Source organism: Elgaria multicarinata, chromosome 10 (assembly GCF_023053635.1).
Source record: "Elgaria multicarinata webbii isolate HBS135686 ecotype San Diego chromosome 10, rElgMul1.1.pri, whole genome shotgun sequence".
Taxonomy (NCBI): domain Eukaryota; kingdom Metazoa; phylum Chordata; class Lepidosauria; order Squamata; family Anguidae; genus Elgaria; species Elgaria multicarinata.
In genome coordinates this window covers 36,263,907-36,288,845 of record NC_086180.1, presented here as the reverse complement: position 1 = coordinate 36,288,845, position 24,939 = coordinate 36,263,907, and the positions used below count along the sequence as shown (strand labels likewise).

The following is a 24,939-nucleotide window of genomic DNA, read 5'->3' as shown; positions in this document are numbered from 1 at the left end:
CTCTTCCCTCGATGCTTGTAATCCTTCAAGTTTGGAGGCTTACGAGCATCAAGGGCATAAACAATAGGATTGCACCCTAAGTGGTTTACGTATAACATATTTAAAAATCACTATTTAAAGTCCACTATTAAAAGGGATTAGAGTAAGAATAATAAAGTAATGCAAAACCCAGTAAAATAGAACAGCTACAGTAAAGAATAACAAACCAGTAAAACAAATTCCGTTTTATGTTTAGCATACCATTCTTAGTAAGCTTTGTAATAGTACTTTTTGTTGGCTATTCTGGAAAATAAAAGGATTGGGGATGAACATGAAGACAATTTTCAGAGCTCTACACCAGCTTAGTTATACACCAAGGATAATATTCCCTAAGAGATAGTTTCCAAAATTTACTGTATTTGAATTTATTTAAATGTTTTGGTACACCCTTCATCAACTTGTGATTCCAAGGTGCTTTACAAAAGAATAAAAATATATGCAGCAATAATATTAAGAGATGATTCTGAGGTATGGCTGTTAGTGCACTTGAAGTATTCTTCAATTGAAATGTATTTTTAGATGCATTAATTGTCTTCCTCTGGAATATTTGGTAAAAGTGAAAGCATGCATAGCTTAAGAAACAAAACAAAAACATGTGTTTTGCTTTGCTTTTTCAGTTTGGAAAAGTTCTCCGAAGTCCATTTATGAAGTTTGTGGCACATGCAGCATCCTTCATTATTTTCTTGGGCCTACTGGTATTCAACGCGTCAGACAGATTTGACGGCATCTCGGTATTACCAAATGAAACTGTTATCGATTACCCGAAACAGATCTTTAGGATTAAAACTACTCGGTTCACATGGACAGAGATGCTAATCATGGTATGGGTGCTTGGTATGTATTTTATCTCATCTCTTCGTCTCACCGTGCTTCGGCTATTGGGCAGTATAGAAATGAAATAAATAAATAAATAAATAAATAAATAAATAAATAAATAAATAAATAGTTTCTTCAGACCCTGTAGATCAGCGGTTCTCAACCTGTGGGTCGGGACCCCTTTGGGGGTCGAATGTCCCTTTCACAGGGGTCGCCTAAGACCATCGGAAAACACATATTTCTGATGGTCTTAGGAAACTGTATTGACTGAACTATGTCATGTATCATCTTTTGTATTATTAAAGCTATTGTTATGTATTATTTTCATTAGCAAACCATCCCATGACAATGGATCGTGTAGAGAAGAACGAAAATAATTTTATGGTTGGGGGTCACCACAACATGAGGAACTGTATTAAAGGGTCGCGGCATTAGGAAGGTTGAGAACCACTACTGTAGATAAAACTGCTTTACACCATAGCTGTATGCTGCCCTAGTGGTAGTTCTCTAGGCAGAGATCAGACATGTAGAAGAAATAATACATACCAGTATGGCTCAGAGTACAGATTGTAAAATGTATAGTTTAGCACAGGAGTAGGCAACCTGTATATGTTTTGGACACAACATTAGGAAATGAAAGGCTGGTGCATGTACATTATCTGAAGTTTTTGTTTCAAAAATCTCACCAGACTTCTTTCCATATGCCTTGTTTGTTCAATGCAAATAAAAAATCTTAATGCATATGGGGAAAAAATCTTACCTATAAGAAAGCTTTCCATAAAGGGCAAGGGACACAAATAGGGAGCGAGATTAGCTAGTCTATGCTTTTTCCTTAACTTAGATTGGATTGAGAATCTTTCTCAGGGGTTCTTCCGATGGTCAGCGGGGGAAATAATGCAATGTCAGTTGTTTCCAAAGCCCCCACATGTGGTGGTCACATGACTAGGATTACCCTAATTATTACCTGTGTCACATTACATGCTGCCATGTTGTCCAAAAGTGGCACAGGCGTAGTGGATTTTTATCCACCCTACAACCCCTACTGCAACCCATGTATTGTAGGGTGGGTGTAAGTGTGCTATGGCTGCAGCAGGCACCAGGTTTGGACGACATGGCAACCTGCAAAGCGGTGCAAGTAATTAGGGTAGCCCGGTCGTGTGACTCACAAATACAGGGTTGTTTCCTCCACTGATCACCTGACCTCATAAACCCTGGGGATTACACAGTTTATTTTCCCCAAAGTTTGGGGTTGTCACTAGTTTTGTTTCCTGATCTCTATAGCCTTTAAAATCCAGTTGGGGTTTTTATTTTGCTCTCTGTAAGCACTTAATGCTGCCATATTCCCAGAAGAGAGGAGGAGGTGGAGTGTGTGTGTGTGTGTGTGAGAGAGAGAGAGAGTGTGAGAGAGAAAGAGACTGATCAGTGGCTAAAGCCCCCAAACTCCCCTTTTCTGAAGGAGTGAGATACTATTTCAGCTGTTGCTCAGGAAAGGAGAACTCCTTGGAGCACCTGCACTGTCCCCAACCCCTCAGGAAAGGGGCTCTGAATCCTTTTGCTGAGCATCGCCTGGAGACAGGATTCTCCTTAGCTGTTTTTCCCACAGGAAAGTTTGTGTGTGGGGAGTAGAGAGGCTTCCTTTGCTGTTGGGCAGAGGCAGGGGAGAAGGAACTGGTTACCACAATTTTTGTCTTGGCTATTAGGGCTAACCAAAAATGTAAGCCTCTGAGCACATCCTACCTCTCACTTGTCTGGGACTAAATTTGGGGTGCTTGAAGTGTGCCTGCTTGAGATGAACTGGCCACCTGGAACAAGCAGTGGCTAGCTTGCATTTGAAAAAGGCCACTACTATTATTTCATACACCCCATTCCCTATTTCCTGATCACTTACTGGAATAACAATGGAGTCCTGATCTGGTGAAAGCCTTTCTAGTTTCTGCATGTCTGAAAAGAAATACAAAGCTGAGCATAAATAGTGGTCTTTAGCAGCATTATCTGTGTCCATGGGGGCATTGGCAGCTGCCTGACTATGTCAGTCTCTTACACCAGGTCTAATTCTACATGTGACATATGATCTGTGCTGGCTCATTTGTGCTGTAATCTGTCATCAAATGGTGAACATGCAGGTGTGAATTAGGTATAAAGATCAAATTCCAAGTCAGCAATTTATTCATCAGATGATCTTGTACAAATCACAGAGCTTATTCGGAAACCACTTCTCCCCATGAATTCTCTGTGTGCAATGAGATCAGGAGAGGGTCTCAGGATTGGGCACTCCCTCTTCCTTCCACTCCTCATTGCATATAGAAGGTAAGACATATAATGGGACATACCATGTTTAATTGTACATGATTTCTCCCCTACTTTGTGATTTAAAATTTGCTTTGTAGCCCATCCCCATATATGTGGCATTAAACCCTTAGATACGTGATTCCAGGGAGATTTATGTATTTCATTCTATTTATATCTCATACTTCATAAAAATCCCGGGGTGGGTAACAACAATGTTAAAACAATAAAATACAATAAAGAAATATATAGTAAAAACAATAAAACAAGCCAGTGGCACAATTGACTGCAGTCTAAATTAAACACTCATAAATTCCTAGTCCTGTGCTGAGTGTCAAGAGTTGGTGCCAGGCGTGCTTCTTGGGAGAAGGCATTCCAAATCTGGGTACTATCATGGAGAACGCCCTGTTTCATGACACCACCCAACTGACGTCCCCTTATGAGGAAGCCCAACATCTCCCCCTTCTTTTTTAAGGATTCATTCTTATTGTGTTTCGGTAGTGGTGCAGTTACTGCTTCTCTGTGGTTCTGTCCCACAGTGTTCCCATAATGTAAAAATGCTGAAACAGCTTGGATCGGGGCATCAAATGTGGAAAATGCCAGTTTGCTGTCCTCCCTTATTGAACTTCTGATTTTGCTATGGTTCTTTTTATATGATCCCGTCTAGGTATGATTGGAGTGGTTTCCCAGTGGAAATTAGTAGCAGCATGCTGCCATCATATGGCAATATAAAAATATCTAAGTCCTACCTATGTGACAAATGTCAAATGAGATTTATGCAATTTTTTGTATGTCTTGTGTGAAGTAGCTCTCACAGAGGTCTAAATGATTCTCACCTGTGCATCGCTTTTGTTCTACATGTCTATTTAGAAGTCAGTCCCTCCGTGTTAGTAGGACTTACTTCTCAGGTAAGTGTGTATTGGACTGCAGTCTTAATAACCTATTGACTGTGTTTTGTCACATTTATTCTTTCAGGTATGATGTGGTCTGAGTGCAAGGAGCTCTGGCTAGAAGGACCCCGGGAATATATTTTGCAACTGTGGAATGTTCTGGATTTTGGGATGTTATCTATTTTCATTGCTGCTTTCACAGCCAGACTGTTAGCATTTCTGCAGGCTACAAAAGCACAGCATTATGTGGATAATTATATTCAAGAACCAGACCTCTCTGTGGTCACACTTCCACCAGACATAGAATATTTTACTTATGGTAAGTCTAGAGATGCTGCCATGTTTCTGGTACATAAGAAGGAACAATATCCTTGTAAATAAATAGCATTATGTCTGCTATTCTTTAACAATAACCTTGTCTTCATCCCCCATGTGCAACATCTTAGTTTACGCTCAGCTTAGTGTGCCCTAAGTTTCTGGTGCATTGTTTTTCATTATTCCACTTTAATTTTTAAAAGGCAGCACAAACTATCTTGAAAAATTATTAAAATAAATGCAATTAAACTTTATAAGTAGTTTTACAAGTGTGAGTTGGTACAGTTGGAGTCTGTAAAGAAAACTGACAAACTTTTATTTGGAAAATACTGCTCAGAATATAGGTGAACACTAATTACTCAAAATATCTACGTTCCATAACCATTTATCTTTATAAAGATATATATACCCATAGAAATGCCAGATATTTTATTTTTGGAAAGCACAATGAAAAATGGCTAAAATAATCAAGTTTTTCATTCATGTCATTTCTTTTAGCTCGAGATAAATGGCTGCCATCTGATCCTCAGATCATATCGGAAGGTCTTTATGCAATAGCTGTCGTGCTTAGCTTTTCTCGGATAGCTTATATTCTACCTGCAAATGAGAGTTTTGGCCCACTGCAGATTTCACTAGGAAGGACTGTAAAAGACATTTTCAAGTTTATGGTCCTTTTTATTATGGTATTTCTTGCATTTATGATTGGGATGTTTATATTGTACTCCTACTATCTTGGAGCCAAAGTGAATGCAGCTTTTACTACGTAAGTAAGAAGTTATGTTTATGCAAAAAAGACTGAATTATTTTTGTCTTCTATTTCTGATGCAATCAGTTGGAGGTTTGCATTAAGGATTGGTTTACACATCCATCTACATCACAATAATTGTTGGCTCAGTTCCTTGGGATGGATTCAGATCATGATGCCTTTTGTAAACCGCCCAGAGAGCTTCGGCTATGGGGCGGTATATAAATTTACTAAATAAATAAATAAATTAATAAATTACAAAGTTACATAGGCAAAAATAGGCTCCAAGCAGATTACAATTTGAAATAGATATGGAAAGCAACAGAAGAAAGTGGAAGACAAGGGTAAGGTGGGTTGAACATTGGAAAATGCAGTTGCATATATTTAAAGCTTGGTTACAGCTGGGAAGGAGAACTAAGGGGCTTGCTAGAAACCATACAATGGCCATTCAGAGATACGATATGGCACCTTTAAATGCCTGGAGAAGTTGTGGTTGCCCATAGTATCTAACTGTGCAGTTATGCTCTGCATTACCAGTCCTTTCACAGGGATTGGTAAATTGAAGAAAGCTGAAGCATGGTCATGTTGGACTCAACAGCTTGGTCAGAAGCCACAGATAATTTCTTACATGCTATGTGGAAAGTTTTAAATGGCTAAAGTGTGGCTGTTTGTTATCTGAATTCACCTACTGTGACTTTCATTGGAGACTATGAACTAGTTTCGTTGAAAAGCCTTGTATTTCAGTCATGCAAAGTGATATGAAAGGTTAAGTTGCAGTTTTTGCTCTGTAATTACTTTTTCACACATAGAGGAAGTCTTCACACATTTATTTATTTATTACATTTCTATACCGCCCAATAGCCGGAGCTCTCTGGGCGGTTCACAAAAATTAAAACTATTCAAAATATAAAACAACAGTATAAAACCATAATATAAAATACAATATAAAAGCTCAACCACTTGCACATAGCAAGTGATGAACATGTGTTGTTTGAAATTGCACTTATCCACAGTCTGGGCATCTTTATCTGTGTCCAGCCACTCTATATATGCAGATTCTTCACCACTTCTGAATCACTTGCTTTTATCGAGCACTTATTGTTCTGTTGGATGCATTTGTGGTCTCTGCTTGTTTCATTTCTCCTTGCCTGCACCATATTGGGTTATGCACCTGATCTGTCCTTAGGGTGATGGTCACATAGTTGGGTTTCCAACATCTTCTCAGATCCTACCACCTTTAATCCTTTTAAAAATATCCATGCTCCCACAGCTGTTTTCTATTCTGTTTATTTATTTGAGGTAGTTACATGCTAGTTTTGGGGGCAAATGCCTCACTTGTCAGCTTCCATAAGAAATAAAATCCAATATACAAGATCATCTTTACAAACAACAAAGTAAGTCATATCAGGCCATCATTGTTCCTAATGGGGACAGATGGGATTAAATAAAAATAACCACCACAGGTCTTAATTATCACACACACTGGCTATACTCCAAAAGAACTGAGCATATGTAAGCCCATTAAATTTAATAAGCTTCAATGAACACGGCGCTCTGGATTGGATTCAGAGCTCTTTCCCTGTTCAAGCAAGGAGGCATCCCTGGTGGGTTATGTCCCCCACCCCAGCTCAAGTCAGGGAACATGTGACCACTCTTTGCCTACTCCCTCTATTTAACTCTTCTCTCCAGTTCATTCCCTGCGTTCTGAGCAGATCTCTGCTCAGGGAATGCGCCCACTGGCAAGAGGAAATGCTCTGTCCAAATCTCTGTGTTGGTTCTATCCTTTCATTCTTGAAGCCTTTGCTGTTGGTTTTCGAGATCTTGTCATTTTTCTCTATTAAATAAGTAGCTAATTAAGCAGTAACACTGCATCATAGTGTATAAGGATATAAAAATGGCAACATTCAGCTTTCCTTTATCAAACTTAATTCTGTTAATGCAGCTCACCAGCCTCAAACATAATTAGCAATATGCAAAAAAGGCACAGTGGAATTATTATTATTTATTACATTTATATACCGCCCCATAGCCGAAGCTCTCTGGGCACTTTACAAAAAAATAAAAGAATAAATTCCCCTCTGAAAAAAGTTTATGTTGTGTGCATCTTGTTTTGATTAAATCTCTGTATTTGGATCTTTGAATCTTCTATGATTTTTTTAATTGAATTATCATACAGAAGTATTTATTTTAGAATTCATTAATATTCTGTTCTTCCATGCAGAGTTGAAGAAAGCTTTAAGACCTTATTTTGGTCAATATTTGGTTTATCGGAGGTCACGTCAGTTGTCCTCAAATATGATCATAAATTTATCGAGAATATCGGCTATGTGTTGTATGGAATATACAATGTAACGATGGTTGTGGTTTTACTCAACATGCTGATTGCCATGATCAACAGCTCATACCAAGAAATTGAGGTAGGCCTCAATCCTTTCTTCCTTATTTTGGTGTAAAACAGTAAGTTTTGTATTTATTTACTGTTGCACAACTTATCATAAGAATAATGGATCATAAAGCAAGAAATATACAGCACAAATCTATGTTTATCTACTCAGACTTCAATGGTGCTTCCAGGTAAATGTGTACAGGATTGCAGCCTTAAGGAAGTTCACAAAAGGAAAACTTCTTGTCCTCCCCTTCCCTTACACACCCTAAAAGGCCTCTATGGAGCATTGGTGTGCCTACCTGAACAATGTGAAACGGGTCACAGGGGGTTCTGGGGAGGGGAGAATCATCCAAAATTCAGAGAACTCTTCCTGATTGTTCAGGTTAGGGGCAGAGGGAAGTTCTCACTCTGGAGAAATTTTCAGGAATTGCAGGGGATGGGGGAAGAGGAGATGGACATCTTTTTTCTGTGAACTTAAGTTAATGTATCTTTTAGGTAAATTAACTTAAATTAATTTAACTACGTGGTAAATTTAGCCAGGTTGTTTCAAAATAATTTCTTTCATTGTATATGGTTCAGTTTTGTAGTCATGTATAACCATTTTGGCAAAAGCTGATTTACACGTGAACCATTATTTAGAACTTGTTTACAGAGGAACTGCAAATGTGTTGGAATATGATTTTGATTGCAATGCTTCAAAGGTGTTTAAAGCTGTTGAAATATTGTAGCTTTAAGGCACTTATGATTAGTGTGTGAGCCCTGAAAACTATTTGAGGTGGTACCATAGTACCTAAGCAAACAGTTTTAAATTTATTCCATCTGAATTTATGACAATGCACTTTGATTAATATTTGTTAGACTCTCTAATCAGTATTATAGTTACCTTTCTAATAAAAATTGTTGCAGCATAGGTAACTCCCTTTATAGCGTTATCTATGTCTTCAACAAAATAACTGTTAATTTCAAGATTTTTAAAAAAAGATATTTTCTCAGAATTATTTTCTTTTTAAAAATTATATCTTTTAGTTATTTATTTAATACATTTATGAATTACACCTTTCATCTGATATATAAAGTGGCCATATGTGATATTTCTATGTCATGCCCTGATATGTACAAGATAAATATTATAATATTCCTAGCTTTGCTATGCTAATATAACACCTGTAGTGGGGAGAGAAATCCATGGTCCTGACTGGACCATAAATTAATACATTAACACTTCTAGTTTCACACAAGGGTTTCCTTTGACTTTTACTGTTGAATAATGGTGACTTGGAGTCCTACAAGATTAAGGGATAAACTACATGCTAAGTTAAATATGTATTGTGTAGATGATCCTAACTTTCAAGAGTGCATATGATGCTCTGATAGGTCTGATATCTGGGTATGGGAGGTTTAAAGCTTCCCACTTAGTCACTTTATCCCTAATTCCCCCCACCCACCCATATGGGAGCTAAAAAGAGGGGGGACACTGTGGCGTTACACCCCACAAGTCAATTCCAAATGTATGTCTGCAGTTTGTAAGTCTGTGGATTTTAGAATGTTGGCCTAAGTGGGCGGAGTTAGAATGTCTTGGGAGGGGGGAGGAGTGATATATAAGGGAATGACTGAGGGGATTGGGAGTTCTTGTTCTTTTCAGGAAAGCTTTTCAGGGAGACTTGTTAGGTACTCTTAGAGTCTGTAGTGCTCTAATGGTACTTAAGTTCTGGGAAATTTGAGAGTCAGTGTAGTGAGTGGTGTCTTTAGGGTGTGGTGTGCACGTAGTGGAAGTATATTAATCAATACTGATAATAAAGAAAGTTCAAGAGTGATTGTGTGAGAAAAAGGAAAGCGCGAATGTGAATGAGTGACCGGATTGTATGAAAGGTTTCAAAAAGGTTTTTAAATGTTATTTGAAACAAAGCTTATGAACTTTTAAAAATAAATTTTGATTGTTTTGTTTTTAAACTACCACAAAAGTCCCACGTGTCTGTTTGGCATTTATCATCTTAAGTTTACACATATAACACCCACTCTGACAATCATTCACCTAAGCAGATATAACTCACAGTGCATTATTATATATATTAAAATCCTTCTCCATTTTAAACCCCTTTCTCCACATAGTTTGGAGGAAGGTGGGCTTTATCCCTTGCCTCAGGCGTATCAAGCGGTGGTGCTTAGCTTGAGCAGGGAGTAGCCTAGGCCGGGTCTGGTGTTCAGAGCCTGTGTCGCCCCATAATAAGTGGTGGCAGACGTGAGCTCTGGTGTTCAGAGCCTGTGTCATGGCAGACACCTCTATTGGCATCCCCCTCTTTTTGGTGCTATGCATAATCTACATTAGCCTTTATTCTCTAAGCGCTTACTTAGATTAATGGCTGGTAAGAGTGGCAAAAATGTGTAGTATAAGAGTGTTGTGATGACTAAACCGCATTGCTTATATTCATTGTTCAACATGCCATATAAGCATCATTTTCGGCTTACCATATTTAAAGCTTGAATCTAATCTTAGATGACATTAGAAACACACTGGTGTTTATCCTAAAGCATTCAAGGACGGACTTACACCTGCAGGGTGGTAGATATGCAAAAAGAGCTAGGGCTTTTATCTTAAATTAACACAAGTTCTTTATTTGCTGACAGCCATACTTTATCTACTAGAAAGCTTTATATTTGGGATTCAGCAGGATGGCACAACAGAGGATTAAGGAATTTAATCAGTTCGTTCTGGATGTTTTCTAAGTAAGGTGCAGTAAAATAAGGATAATGTAAGGAAGATGTGGGGAATGCTGGGAGTTATAGGACTAATCATCATCATCATCATCACCATTATTATTATTATTATTATTATTATTATTATTATTATTATCCCGCCTTTTGCCCAATGCTGGGCCTCAAGGCGGCCTTACAAAGTTTAAAACATACATTGGGGCGGGGGGGGGGAAACAAAACCAGAAACGTTTAAAATACACAACAAAATTATAAGACATTAACATAGATGGAGGGCAAGATTATTCTCCAAAGGCCTGCTGGAACAAAGACGTTTAAGCCTGCTTCCGAAAGCCCATCAAGGAGGGAGCCAGCCTAGCTTTTCCGGGAAGAGAGTTCCAGAAGGAGAATGTATAGGATTGCATCTTTAATGTCTGTTTTATTTTATTGATTAGGTTTTTATCCAACACTTCTTCTTAGGAACTCAGTGCAGCATACATGGTTCTTTCCCCCACCCCCTTTTAATTGCACAACAACCCTGTGAAGTAGCTTAGGCTGAGAGTGTGTGGTCTCCAGTGAGCAGAGCTTCATGGCTGAGTGGGAATTTGAATCTGATGGGGTGTCTACATTAAGGGGGAATCATGTTGTTTTATCAGGGCTTTGTGCTTCCTTCTTAATTTGCATAAGGGGCTGAATTACATTGGTGGAAAGGGGCATCCGCATGATCTGTAACTGAAAACGTCCCTTCTTTATGGTGCTCATATACTTGAATATGACAGTGTCCTCTGGTGGGTGCTTTGTAGAGTAACACAGCAGGAAATCACGCGATATTTCAAAAGAATAGGGATATCCAGGGTATTTTATTTTATTATTTTTTTAGAATGGGATTTACCTGGGGAAGGTGCGGGAGACATGTAGAAGGTTGACATCATCTTTAAAAAACCCACAAACTTCCATGAGTGGTCAGTTACTAGCGTCCTATATATCCCTGGTGTAGAGAAGCTCACCATGGAGATTTGAACCTCTTCCCAGTTCAGCACTCTTATTACTATACCATGTGTTTAACATGTTGCAAACAATGACATTTTCTAGTGCTAAACTGATCATTTTCTTAGCTCAGCTTCAAGTTCTATGAAAGTTGAGGTGTGTCCAAGTGACCCCTCATATTCATTTTTTATTATTATTGATTTATAGCTCCCTGTATTCTATAATCCAATTGTTGAATGACATGGGTTTCTATTCAGAGCAATCCAGTTTTCAGACTGAGGGAATCCTCAAAGCAGTTTATGTTATGGCATAGGAGACAATTGTTAAAAGGAATAGACGTCAAAAATCCCACTAGCTATGGCTAAGCTTGTGGAAGTGCCTAAAAAAACCTCTTTGGATCCCATCCATAATCTGCTTTCTCCTAGTTTTTGAAAGACTATTCAAGGAGATAAGAGATATATAATATAGGAGTGGGAAAAGTCACAGACTCTGATTCCTTATTCGGAAGCAAGTCCTGGATAAAGATGTTGATGATTGAGATTGAGAGAATTGTGAAAATGTGGCAGAAAGCAAATATTCTTTAAAATTATATTTCTATGCCGCCCCATAGTCGAAGCTGTCTGGGCAGTTTACATAAGATTAATGCCAACTGAGTATTGTTTTGATAGCAAAAAGAGAAGCAGTACATAACCGGGATATTTGAAATAAAAATGGGCATTTCCCTTTTACTGATATAGGATGACAGTGATGTGGAATGGAAATTTGCACGCTCTAAGCTCTGGTTATCATACTTCGATGATGGAAAAACCCTGCCACCTCCATTCAGTCTTGTACCAAGTCCGAAGTCTTTTATTTATTTCTTCATGAGGATCATTAAATTATTTAAGTGCAGAAGGAAAAGGCTACAGAAGGATATGGAAATGGGAATAGGCAACTCAAAATCCAGGGTAGGTACAAACCAAGACTCACAGTGTTTTATGAAACACTCTTCTTTGCTAATCATTTTCTATCTCTTGAACGGTAATTCATTGTTTGACTTATGAGATAAATGTTGTTGATAAAGGTTTGTAGACTGCGCAGTACTGGAAGATAAAGAGAATCAAAATATGGCTATCCAGCCCCTATCACTTGGCTGCATAAATGTATCATGGGTAGAAGAGGGCTAATGAGAGCTGTATCATGGAAAATAGAACTTAACCTCACCATCACCATTGAGTTGGATCTAGGATCTGCCTTCTGTTGTCAGAAGTGTTTTACTCATGGAAGATGCCTTTGCCCGATTTTTGATAGTGTCATTGATCCTCTGTGTAGCATTTTCAGCGGGGTGGAGCAGCTGCTGTGGGAGTAGGGGACAGGGGAGTCTGCTTCCTCCAGTCCAATTGCACATGACTAAATCTGGATCCAACCCCAGATGTATAGGGCTATGGAAGAAAAATCAGATCTTCCCACTTTTCAGCAAATCCTAAACTCTATTCAAGCAATCTAAATCCCCAACTTGATGAAGCAGAGATGAGCATAATAGCTCTGCCCCCTTTTGTCACCATCTCTGTGGCCTCCATGAGTTGGAGGGTGACTGTCTGCAGTGGAGAGCCAGGGTTGTAATTCAGGAATAGAGCAGGATCCCCATTGCGGACAGTTGCTACCCACAATTCTGATTGTGTGAGGGAGATTAATGCCTTAATAGAGCTCTTGTTATGCATTGATTTAACATTATTACATGAGATAGGATGATCAGGCGTTGTTACTGCAAGTGTGCTATAATGTAGGTAGGGTTACACAATAGGGCTGTTCACACAACACACTAACCAGCACTCAGTGGTTGAGTGCAGGTTGTTTTAAATCATGGGTAGTTTGTTGAACTGTGGGTTAGCATGTTATCTGAACACAGCTGGGGTTGCTTATTTTCTCAATCAACCCACCTTGAAAACCCATGGTTTATTGTTGGGTTATTCAGAGTGGTTAACACATGGTTAACAAGCCACCCAAGCTGCATGCAGTCAACATGTTAGCCCTCAGTTCAAAATAACCCCCACTCAGCCACTGAGTGTGGGTTAGTGTGTTGTGTGAACATCCCCACTGGTCATCATAGTATTCCTTAAATTGAATGTTTTTAGGTGAAGACAGATTATTGTTAGAGTAGTGAGCCTGATTTGGAAACGTTATCCTCACTCATTCAGTTCATATATACATTTTCTTTACAGGGTTAAGATTTGACAAAACAAGTTTTTTAATCTCTGGAGCAGTTTTCCACATTATTTTTTAAAGCTTCTTTTTAAAATAATAATGAATGAATGAATGAATGAATGAATTCATTGTTGTAGATGCAGTACTTTAAAAGAATAAGTAGCCAGTCCGCTTGAAGCATGGGCTGGAGTAAACTCACTGATGAATTTGCATTTGATTCATTGGTATGCCTGGCCCTTCTTCGATGTCATTAACTTCCATAAATTGACGGTTGGGAGGAGTGGCGCAGTCCCAATTCCCTTCTATGCATTCAATATATAGGTGGGTGGAATAACTGAGCAACCCTTATGCCTGTTAATTAAATTGCAACTGCTTGGAGCAAACTAGATTTGTACAGTGACAAGGAATCAAAAACTGTTGTAAGGGTTTTTGATTCCTTGTCAAAAAACGAGCATTCATTTATTGGTTCTTATTCCTAACACATTTTTATATTGTTTCCCCCCCCCCCAAGGGAAAGAGTTCTTATATTTACTCTTTAGCAGTCCTAGATCTTTTTCCCTTGAGAAAGATGTATATCTAAATATGTTGAGAATAAAGACCAATTTATGCAGCTGGTTTTTTGTTTGTTTGTGGGAGCAAGCAGGTTCACTGAGGAATGTGCTATGAATTCTCTCTGTCTTCATTCTTTGTTAATTTGCTCTGGATGAGCCCCTCATTCTTATCATCTCTTCCCTTGTTGCAGCAACTAAATATCTACACTGCTAATAAGAGGTGAAGGAGCATAAATATTAAGTGAAAATAACAAGCTCCTCTGCTGGCAATCTAATGTCACTTCTTTTCAGTATTCATCTTTATTTTAATATTAATATTCTGTTTACTTTTGAACTCCTGTTTATCCTGGCCATGAGCTGCATACATGGAAGCTGCTAGCAAGTGCAAACCAGGCTTAAATTTGTTAAATGGTGAATTGTTTTCCAGGAATACATATTACTTTTCATGATTCTGGTTAATTTACTCCCAAGTTCCTTGAAGTTATGAGTAAATATATGCAGAAGGGGCAGATAGAATCAAAGCTCAACTTATTACTTTCAGAATTTTATGCTAAAGAAAATACATTTCTGTACTCAGTAATAAAGTAATATCAGATTATAGTTGGAAGATATTCTAATTTAGATTTATTTTTTCCTAGCTAAACCTCTTTTCCCAATCGAACTCGAGGGTTTTTGAATCACACAGCTTTAATAGCATTCTCAATCAGCCAACACGCTATCAGGTACGTAGTTACTTGGACAGCTCATGCAGTTGTCATTATGTGAATAAATGATGAGTTTCCATCCTGCTGCTATGCTGGGTTGTCACAGTATAAGAGAAGATTTTGTGGCATATCTGTTAATTGCTTGGCACAAAGATTGTGGGAAGGAACAATTCTTGCATTCATTAACCCCCCCCCCCCAGTGTTTTCTATTCACAGCTCATGTGCCAAAGCCCCAAACTAGTTTTTAAACTTGAAGGTTTATAAACTTTGCAGGTTCTGTGGCAGGAATGCTAAGAAACATGTCAGCGAGTACATGGATGGTGTGCTGCATGCCCCTGAAACACAGCAGAAAATGTACTTGTTCATGAACTTTCAGTCAATAATTAAAATTATTTTTTATTATTATTTTTAATTCAATAATTAAAATTATTTAGGTTGCAATCCAGTGGTTTGTGCCTCGCTGCTAGTACGCCCCCGAACTCAGTAGCTTCCAAGATTCCTATGCCCTGCCGGGCTGAAGCCAACAGAGTAGGGAGGAGCAGTGAAGGCAGTCTTTGCCTCCCTGTCCACTTTCTTTCACTAGTTAAGCTTCTCAGCCTGTCTAGCGAAAGTGCTTTGCAGGGGGAGAGAAGGAGGCTGGAGGAAAGATAAATTCTATTCTAGGTTTTCCAGTCTGCTCTGCTCCTCACACATTGAAACGCTCCCATTTTCCTCTCCAAAGTCTATTTTCCAAACTTGTAGAGGCTGATAGCATGGTTCTCTCTGTACTGGCTGGGGGGCGGGGTGGGTGGGTTTGGATCTCTGACCCTGCATTCCAAATCGGAGTGCTGTCTGACCTCAGAGGGGGTATCTGAGATATCCTATGGTCCCTGGGATCCTTTACTAGAGACCATAGGATTACTCTTCTATTATTATTATTATTATTATTATTATTATTATTATTATTATTATTAACTGAACTAAAGAAAAATATTTTAACAAAAGTTCAGAATGTGATATAGTCCATCTCAAAAAGATCAATGAGAAGAAAAATCACATGAATAATTTAAATACAGATCTGCATAAACAAGCAAACACATATTATTCAGATGCAGTGATATGAAAGTTTTTCCCATGCCCCCACCCTCTTACTGTTGACATAAGTCTGACCTTGCGCCATGTAATACATGAGGTTTTTATTTCCTGAATTCAAATGCAGACTAGCTCTTTGGCGGTTGCTATAATAGAATACAAGGGAAGAATTTGAATTCCAATTCAGCTTGACAGTTCTGACAGTAGTCCTTGAAAAAATTAATTTCTTCCCATCGACAGAATATCATAGGATGTATGCATACCTTTTTTCTGTGTGTTCATTGGACAGGAAGGTCACAAATGAAGCTGGAAAAAGCTGGAAAAAATGACACCATTATGAGGTTGATCATGTTGACCCAGTCACAGTTCTCTCTGTCTGTGACTCGATACAGTCATGGCACACTATGTATGTTCATCCCACCCTCCCATTTTACAGATAGCCCTGTCTAGATAGTTAACAGATGTGGACACTCTGTGGCTGGGGATCAAGTGTGCACCCGCCTTCTCCCCTGCTTTGTACTCCTGCAGTGCCAGCCCAGCTTTGCTGCTATCTGTGGCATCTGACAATGATGTCATGATAACCAAAAATGGGCAAAGTAGCCAGAGGGACCTCGGCATGGAGCAGAGAGTGGGATAGCATTATTGTGCACCCTACATGGCAAACTCAGCCTCAAAAGAAAAGGGAACCTGGCTAAAGAAAGAGGAGGAAGGTCTGCGAAACAGGGTAGGGTCCAGCGTTATCTGTCTGGGAATCTGCAAATAAAAATACCTAACTGAATATTTGCCTGAGTTTTCCTTGTTACGCTGTGGCCTCTGTAGGCCAGGCATCTTCCCAAACATTTGTTTCTGCTATACACACCAATGAGAGCTGTGTAACAGGAGCTGCCATAAGGTTGCCTCTGTTGGAGTCTTTCATAGTGGTTACTTTGTGATTGGGAAATGTTGCAGTATACCCTCACCCACAGCAGGAGTGTTCCTCTTCAGGGTGCCCACCAGCTTCACCTTCCTCCAAGATATAAGCTGTAAAGGGTTCAAGCAAGCCATTCTGCTGGCCTCTCATTTTTCTGTCTTTTTTTTTCAGCTGACACTAACATTCCATGATTCTTGGAAAGAACTGAGCATGCTCAGTCCTTTTGGGGAGGCTTTGGGTGGTTTTTTTGGGGTTTTTTTAAATGTGTTTATTATTTTGCATTAATGGGTGTATACCCTTCCTTTCTATGAAACTACACAAGATGGCTTACAGAAAATAAACACAGTACAAAATAAAACAAAATACAAGCTAAAACCAAAAGCAATTGTGGTTAAAACAAGGCACAGTTTTAAAGCAGCAGATCACACAATCTAAGATTGGGAGCTGAGGGGTTGCAAGCTGCTTCTCTCCTCTGGTTCAACTTCTGCCAGCCTTAATTAGGGTTCCTTTTTAATAAGATTTTATAGCAGGGTTTGAGGCTGCTTTGAGAGGCAACTACATTGTTAACTGTAGTTAACATTAATCTTGAAGTCACACAAAGCCATACCTAAGCCTAGCAGTGCAGGTGGAGTGTTGTGTGAGAGGGGAGGGGCTGGGGAGAGACCGGGGTAGTGTGCAGTCCTGAAGTTCCTTCCTAGTCTCATAGCCTTTTCCGTAGTAGCCCTGTATAATGGAATATCATCCTGAGAGGTCCACTTGGTGCCTCCTTTGTTATCTTTTCAGCACCTTTTTATTCTCTCAGGCCTTTTACTGTTGTAGTTCTGTTGCTCTGTTTTGTTTTAAGTCATTTTATCTCCTTGGTACTTTTAGATTTTCTTCTTCTGCTTTTAATTAATTACTGTTTTAATTCATTGTTTTACTATTGATTTATTTAGCTTTTATTTGTGTTTAATTGAACATCACCCTGAAAGCTTTTAGCTACAGAGAGACTAATGCATTCTAGAAATAAATAAATAACCATGATAAATATATTGAGAGTGTTGCATCTGCATGCGTTCTGTACGCCCTATCCTTTTCTTCACACGATTCACCTAACACATCAGTTAATTAACCAAAGAAGAGTGCCTTTGCAGAACCTCCTCTCTTGGCTTTTCCAGAGTGCTCATTCTGCTGTTCCCTAATCCTTGCCTTGCAAAGTCCCCAAAGCCATGCCAAGCCAGATCTAAATTGGAAGCCTGTTTTCCCTTTTCTGGATTAATTTATGCTGATACTTTTCTTTTCTCTTAGTGGTCCCATTTTGGCTCCATTTCTGTCAGTACTGAGTTTGCTATTGGAAGGTTTTTACTTGAAGTAGCCCCACTCCACTGCCAAAGGCCTCACCTCTCATGAATAAAGTCAGATAAAAAACAAAACCTTTGGTGACACCTTGTGGTGAAAGGGCTTTACAGCATTGAGAGGGAGCTAAATCCTTTGCAAGGTTGTTATTTCAGTATTTTAAATGCTGAATAAATAATTATATGATGGAACATAACAACATTGACCAGTAAAACAGTAACACAGATAAACAACAGTGTACAAGACTAGTAGCCATTGAAAGCCTTATATCCCTGTTCGAAGCTATTCTAATTGGTGGCTATCACATCTTGTGGAAGTAAATTCTATAGTTTCACTACATGCTGTGTGAAGCACTTCCTTTTATGTCCTGAATCTCCCACCATTATGCTTCACTGAATGAACCCAGGTTCTAGTATTATGAGTGAGGGAGAAAACCTTCTCCTTATTCAGTTTCTTCAGACCATGCACAATTGTATACACCTCCTTACACCCTTTTTTCTAAATTAAAATAAATAAATAGAAAAGGCCATATAAGCAATTTGGCTTTTTTGTCCTTCTCTCTCACCACCAAGAGATTAAGGTTTACCTTCCCAAGGGGTGAGAGCTTACCTGGTGACCACACTGGCAGCATGCCATCTCCTTGGTCAGGAGAAGTCTGCTTGTCAAATTTGGACTGAAGAGCTCTCTATATAGAGGCTCTTCTTAAGAATCATAAGAACAGAAAACAGAGGTCTCAAAGTTGCCCATTAATACTTGGCATCTCGACAGCGTCTTACTTGATTTCTTTTGACACCCTTAATTGTAAAACTTAAAAATATGGAAGAGGCTATGATTTCAAAATTATGGTTTTACTTGTTTGCTTCTATTTTTATACAAAATATATGAAACACTTTCTCAATAAAAATATAGGTTTTAAAAAGAAATTTTAAGGGGCCTGTGGTTTAATGAATGGGTCTTCTCACTGGACTAAAGAAAATGTGAAAGTGAAATACTTGACTGCATTAAAATAGATGGTTGGTTCCAAGGGGCACACTTTTGGAACTAACATTCTGATATTTACTCAGAAGAAACTCCCACTAATTTATATGGAATTTTTGTTCATATAAGTGTGCTTAAGATTGCAATCATAGGCTGTGGAATAATTACCTGATTATTTTCTCCAACAGCAAATAATGAAGAGACTTATAAAACGTTATGTTCTGAAAGCACAAGTGGACAAGGAAAATGATGAAGTCAATGAAGGTAAGAGCCAGTGCAGACTCATTAATCTACTTGTGTAATAGAAGGACTCTAAATGTTGTATATTTAGCTACTGAGTCAGACCACAGCATAGTAACTAGTATACTACCATAAATGTTTTAGTAAGACATCTGGAGCAAACCATAGAGCAATTGTAGATTAATCTTCCTTTGTTTATTTTCCATTTCTGGTGAACAAAGGATTAGCAACAGACCATTTGCTAATCATTTATTAAGATGGGCTTAATAAATTATGTGGAATACTATATACCTAGATATAAATAGTTCAAAGTATCATACATGTAGTTTCCCACAACTATTTGGTCTCATGCTGCACTAGCTCAGTTCTGCATATCCATTCAGAAAAAGAAAGAACCAAAAGATTTTTTGTGTGGTGTGTTTTCAACTCAATACCAAATATTTTATATTATTTCTTGCAATATAATTGTTTTTCTTCTTACCATAAACACCCTCCCTTTCCATAAATACTTCTTTCAAGTTGAAGGAATGCAATGGCAGAATGATAGACTAAATATTGTTTCTGCAAATTTTAAAATCCCCAAATTTAGGATAAAATATGAAATAGGGAGTACCTAGTTGCTTCAGAAAAAAAGTAACAGTCATACTGTATACTGCAGCTACTGATCTATCTCCAACATATAATATAGGGTTCCCCCAGCCACAAATATTAGTCAGTTTCATTGAGGCTGTTTAGACAACACAACAGCCGACTGGTGAGGCTATGATATGTGTAGGGCACATGTGGCCAACATTTTGACTGCAACCCCCACCTGGGGGTTTGTTGTGTTGTGTAAACCTACCAAGCGTGAGTTATGTGAGGATTAAACAACCCTCACATAACCCATGGTTTGTTTTAGAGTTATGCAAGTAGCTGGGTGGGAAAGTATAACCAACCCTGCCCCCCACTCAAGTGTGATTGTCCTAATCCAAATCGCACAAGCTTACTCTAGAGTAAAATAAAATGTTAGGATCATGAAGATGCTACACATTTAAAATAGCATCCAGTTTAGCCCTGACCATACGAAGTTGAGAAAATCAGCGAGCTTCTTCAAACTCAGCTTTGACAGCCCATCTGAAAGGATTAATGGAATGAATTAAGTTTCTTGAGATTAGGGACCCTTGGAAACAGGGAGATGTTCTATTAAGTGGAAAGTCTTATCAATGTAATTGATGCCTTGCAAACTTAAACAAAAAATTAAACTATTACTGTGCACACCAGCATGGCCCCTTTGAATGATAAAATATCCCCTTCCTTCTTGGGCACAGCAGTAGCATTGCAGGTAGGGAGGGATGAAATTTTCTGTAACCATTTCAGCTTTACCGAATAGCAGACAAGGGAGATTGTGAATGAAATCTGCATCAGCGAATCTGACAAGACTTTCAAATCACACTTCCATACAAGGAGTGTATATAAGGGAATAATATTTCTCAAATGTATACAACTCTATGGAAAAATGATGTATGGAAGATTAAACATGCACTTAAAATAGAATGCATCTGTTCACAGGTGAGAAAAACCAACCAACCAGGAAGACTGAAATATGGTTGTAAATCCTCCTTCCTGTATGGGCCATCGATTTGGCTGAAAAACTTGATACAGTCACATTTAAAATTGCATTTCTGTCTTACACAGGAGAGAGTAAATGATTCATGTGAAATCTGGCTGCAGATTAAGATGGCTTTGCAGGCAGCCATTTCATATAACATTAGATTAGAAGCTTAGATTAGAGTCTTTAACTACAATAAAGAATCTATTATGGATTCATATTTTGACTTAAAGTTGCTATCCAAAGAAGCCCATCAACAACAAAATAACCACCCAGAGGCCTAGATTGCATGAGAGACATACTTCGTGCTTTGGCCCCAAGGCAAATTCTCAGAACCATCAATGTGACTCAAAACTCATGAATATGAATAGGGGAGGAAAACAGTCCCTGGAGTTCTTTTAATAATGTTCCTGTTGTAGCATACATGATGCACATGTTTTCCCTCTAAAAATCCCATGAGCTTAAATTAAAATCCTATCAACAAATACAGAGGATAGCAGTTGTATATGAATGCTATGAACTACTTCTGTAGATCAACACTGAGTTTACCTTCTCACCACCATTTTATTATTTATTCAAACATTTGAATCTTGCCCTGTATCAGTGGGATCTCAGGGCGACCATTGTCAGAAAGCCGGTGAGCAAGTAGGCAGGGGCATCTACTGCTCCTCCTTCTCACCCCCTACTGTTGCCTGGGCTAGAGCAAGAGGCAGATGAACAAGCAGGTTGCCATGGTGAAGAGGGGGAGCAACTCCAGGGAGCGCTTGTCAGTGGGGCTCTGCTGAAGTGTGGGTTCCCAGGAAGTGCCCGACCATGCCTACCTTTGATGCCTGCCCTGATTATTTGCATACATCTTCTGAAAACCACAAAAATCCCTGCTAAGGGCACGCCTTTAAAAAATGGGCCATTTATATTTGTCTCAATCCAGTTTCAAATATCTTACTAGTCCATTCTTATATACCCAGAACTGACTGGAATGGAGAAGCTTGGATTTTGATACTAATTCTTTCTTTTGTATAACTCTGAGATTCTTCATCTTTTTGTCTAAAATGTTCCACTTCTCAGTGTTGATGTCAGGATTAGTCAGGGCTTCTAAAATGGTGTCACAGTCCTGAAATGCTAAATATATGAATATCACAGTTAAAATTGTACATACTAGACTTAATTTTTCTTTCATTAAACACTTCTCTAAATGAGGCACAGTAAAGACACCATTAAAACCTCACCTGGAAACACCCTTCAAGTAAGCAGTGTAGTTAGCCATTGATTCTTACCATGTAAGGGAACCTGATTAGCAAACTATCTGTTAACTGGAAACACAAAATAGAAAGAAGTCATTTTTTACCCCCTATCCATAACTTTTGGCTCAAGAAGAAGGGATGAGTGTGCCCATGTGGCTTTCATGGCTGCAGGTCCTTAAATTCTAGGGAACAGACATCATTACCTGTTGTTAACTCTATAAGTTTGGAGAAAAAATGCAATAAGACTGCAATAAAATCTTTATTTGAGAAACTCACTGATTAATTAAAGCATGCACTCTTATGGTGTATTAATTTGAGAACTTCAAATTCTTGGTCTTCCTGTGAATTATTGTAAGAACTACAATAGAAGGATACTTCAAATATTCTTAAACTGTGTCAACAACTTTATCTTTTTACTATGTACACAGGTGAACTAAAGGAAATTAAACAAGATATTTCCAGTCTTCGCTATGAACTTCTAGAAGACAAGTCACAAGCAACAGAAGAGTTGGCAATTCTCATACATAAACTCAGTGAGAAACTCAACCCAAATATATCGAGATGTGAATGATCTCAAGTGACATATTCTTATTCAGTCCCTGGATTTTGACCATAGCACAAGTATTGGCAATAATATTTCTGAGTGAATTATACTTGAAAATTGTATTGTAGATTTTTAGCACTAAATAACTTTATGTACAGCTTTGTTTGAAATACAGTCTTAGAAAATTTTATGAATTTACATGCAAAAAAAAAGTTTATTTAATGTGTATTATAAAGTGTATTTTGCATCTATTTAATACAGTAAGTTGTATCTAAACAATCCTGCATTGCTAATAGTTTTCTCAATACAACAAATATTCTTTGCACTGAAGAAAGGAAAACCAACACTGTAGACTAAGGCTGCAATCCTAAACTTGCTTACTTGGGAGTAAACATACTTAGGAGTATGCTGCGTATCTGTCCACTATCATGTGTGAACAGGGTTCTGTGGAATGTAGTGACTAAAATGCAGCCAGCCCATGAAAGATTACTTGAAATGACCCAGCCAAAGTTAAGCATGTTTAACTCCCGTTGATTTCAGTGGCATGTTCTTTCTAAATTGAAAGCAATGGGTGGGATCCAAGTATTATCATGCTTACAGTAGACCCTTTGAAATGAATAGGACAAATTAGTCCTGACTAAATTAAAGTCTCATTGATTTCAATGGGACTACCCTAACTATGTCTAACTCTGGACCCAACCTAATCACAGTTCAAGCCTATGCATGCTTACTTGGAAACAGGCCCCCTAGGTTAAGTGGGTCTTATTCCCTAGAACTGGTGCATAGGATCATAGTGCTTAACTTTCACTGGATCACACCCCTTTATTTATCAGCTTTCTTAAAGAAATAAAAAATTTGAGGCATTGGCAACTGAATGTTTAACAGTGGAGATAAAATGTGTCTATAATATTAATAATGCTGTTATATTTACATATATATTTGCATCATATTTGCTTTCAGAATAGGAACTAGTGTTTTTTTTACTTTTAACTAATGTGAGCTGTCAAAATATACATTTTCATGTTGTGAAGATAATTTTTTAAAATTTAAGATACTATGCAGGGCTGATATTTTGTTACATGGTTCTAAATAATGCCTCTGATGCTTACTTGTTAAATAAAATATTCATACTTTATTGACTGTTGTTTTTAATACTGCAACTGGATTTAGGGTGTGTGAATGGGATACTATAAAGATCCTTTTGTGCATTTAATCACTTGAAAGTAACAAACATACAGCTAAGATAACACTTTTAAGATATCTTAAGAAATATTTAATTAGTATTAAATGATCTTATGCATACAACTTGATACGTGGTAAACCAGGTAGTATCCATAAATGTTTGTTACACTTTGAAAACCCTCTTTTAATCTCTTCTGCACCACACATCACAGTTTATTATTTTAGTACAAGTATATCATACACGTTTGACATTCTCAATACGGATTTTAATTCCTACATTGTGTACTAAAAATAATATATTACGTGCAAGAAATACAAATGTTATTGTTAAAAATAGGTCACTGAAAATGAGTACCAAGAAACACTGACTGGGCTCGGACGACACGAAAACCAACGGTGGGTTAAATAGTCAATGGTAGGTTATGTGTCATCTGTCAGGACATTTTCACACCACAGTTGGCTATTCCGTTGAAATAACCAATGCTGTTCAGAGTTGATTATTTGAACAACTGTTGGTTATTGTGTCATATTTTGGCACTATTGACTATTTTGTCGCACACAGTTAGTTAATTTTCAGCGACTACAGACTCCCCTGCCAAGAGCAACCAAAGTGGCTGTTGCTTCTCTAGCCTAGCTAGCAGAACTCACAATGGCTGATGGGATACCAGTGGGAGGATTGGCATGGGAGAGGGCTGGGGATGTGTCAATCAAACACAACATTGACTAATAGACAATTCGACGCTGACCTTAATCCACATCACAGTTGATTATAATCAAGTTGTGTGAGTTGTACCACCTCAATAATCAACCGTGGAGTTGACTGTTAACCCATCATTAGCTATTGTGTTGTCTGAACACAGCCAGTTACTCTTTAAAAAATAAATCAGAAATTTATCATACAGTTTAGTGGTGGTAGTAGAGTAATGGTATTAATGTATTAGATTAAAAAGAGGGAGGGTGTTAAAATAATTTTGAAGTGCTTTCAAGGTGAGGATAGTGTTTAATTTCTAAAATTAAGTGCTCAAATCTGCATGGATGACTCCATTTGTTCTTAAAAGAAGCACTATTTCTTAATTCTAAATAGGGAATGACAAGCTTCAATTGCTCATGTTGAAGGAAAGACTCTCTGTTCATGCTCAGCAGAACTACTAAGGGATTTGGTGATTATGATTGATGATAATGAGCTGCCCTAAAGCCAAGCAAAATGGTTTAATCTGCCTTTGGCTGAAACGCTTATAAAGACTCAAGAAAGGAAT

General features: G+C 38.1%; 1 protein-coding gene across 2 annotated transcripts in view; it reads left to right on the top strand.

The window, feature by feature from the left end:
* The window catches only part of TRPC3 (transient receptor potential cation channel subfamily C member 3), a 65,471-nt gene extending 41,846 nt beyond the window's left edge, over positions 1-23,625 (top strand). For both annotated transcript variants that reach the window (XM_063136257.1, XM_063136258.1), the window contains exons 5-12: positions 657-873; positions 4,117-4,350; positions 4,845-5,109; positions 7,313-7,508; positions 11,893-12,102; positions 14,529-14,612; positions 19,077-19,152; positions 22,386-23,625. In XM_063136257.1, coding sequence (XP_062992327.1) covers positions 657-873; positions 4,117-4,350; positions 4,845-5,109; positions 7,313-7,508; positions 11,893-12,102; positions 14,529-14,612; positions 19,077-19,152; positions 22,386-22,528 — 1,425 coding nt within the window. In that variant the 3' untranslated portion in view covers positions 22,529-23,625. The remainder of the gene's footprint in view (positions 1-656; positions 874-4,116; positions 4,351-4,844; positions 5,110-7,312; positions 7,509-11,892; positions 12,103-14,528; positions 14,613-19,076; positions 19,153-22,385) is intronic.
* Positions 23,626-24,939: the final 1,314 nt, after the last annotated feature.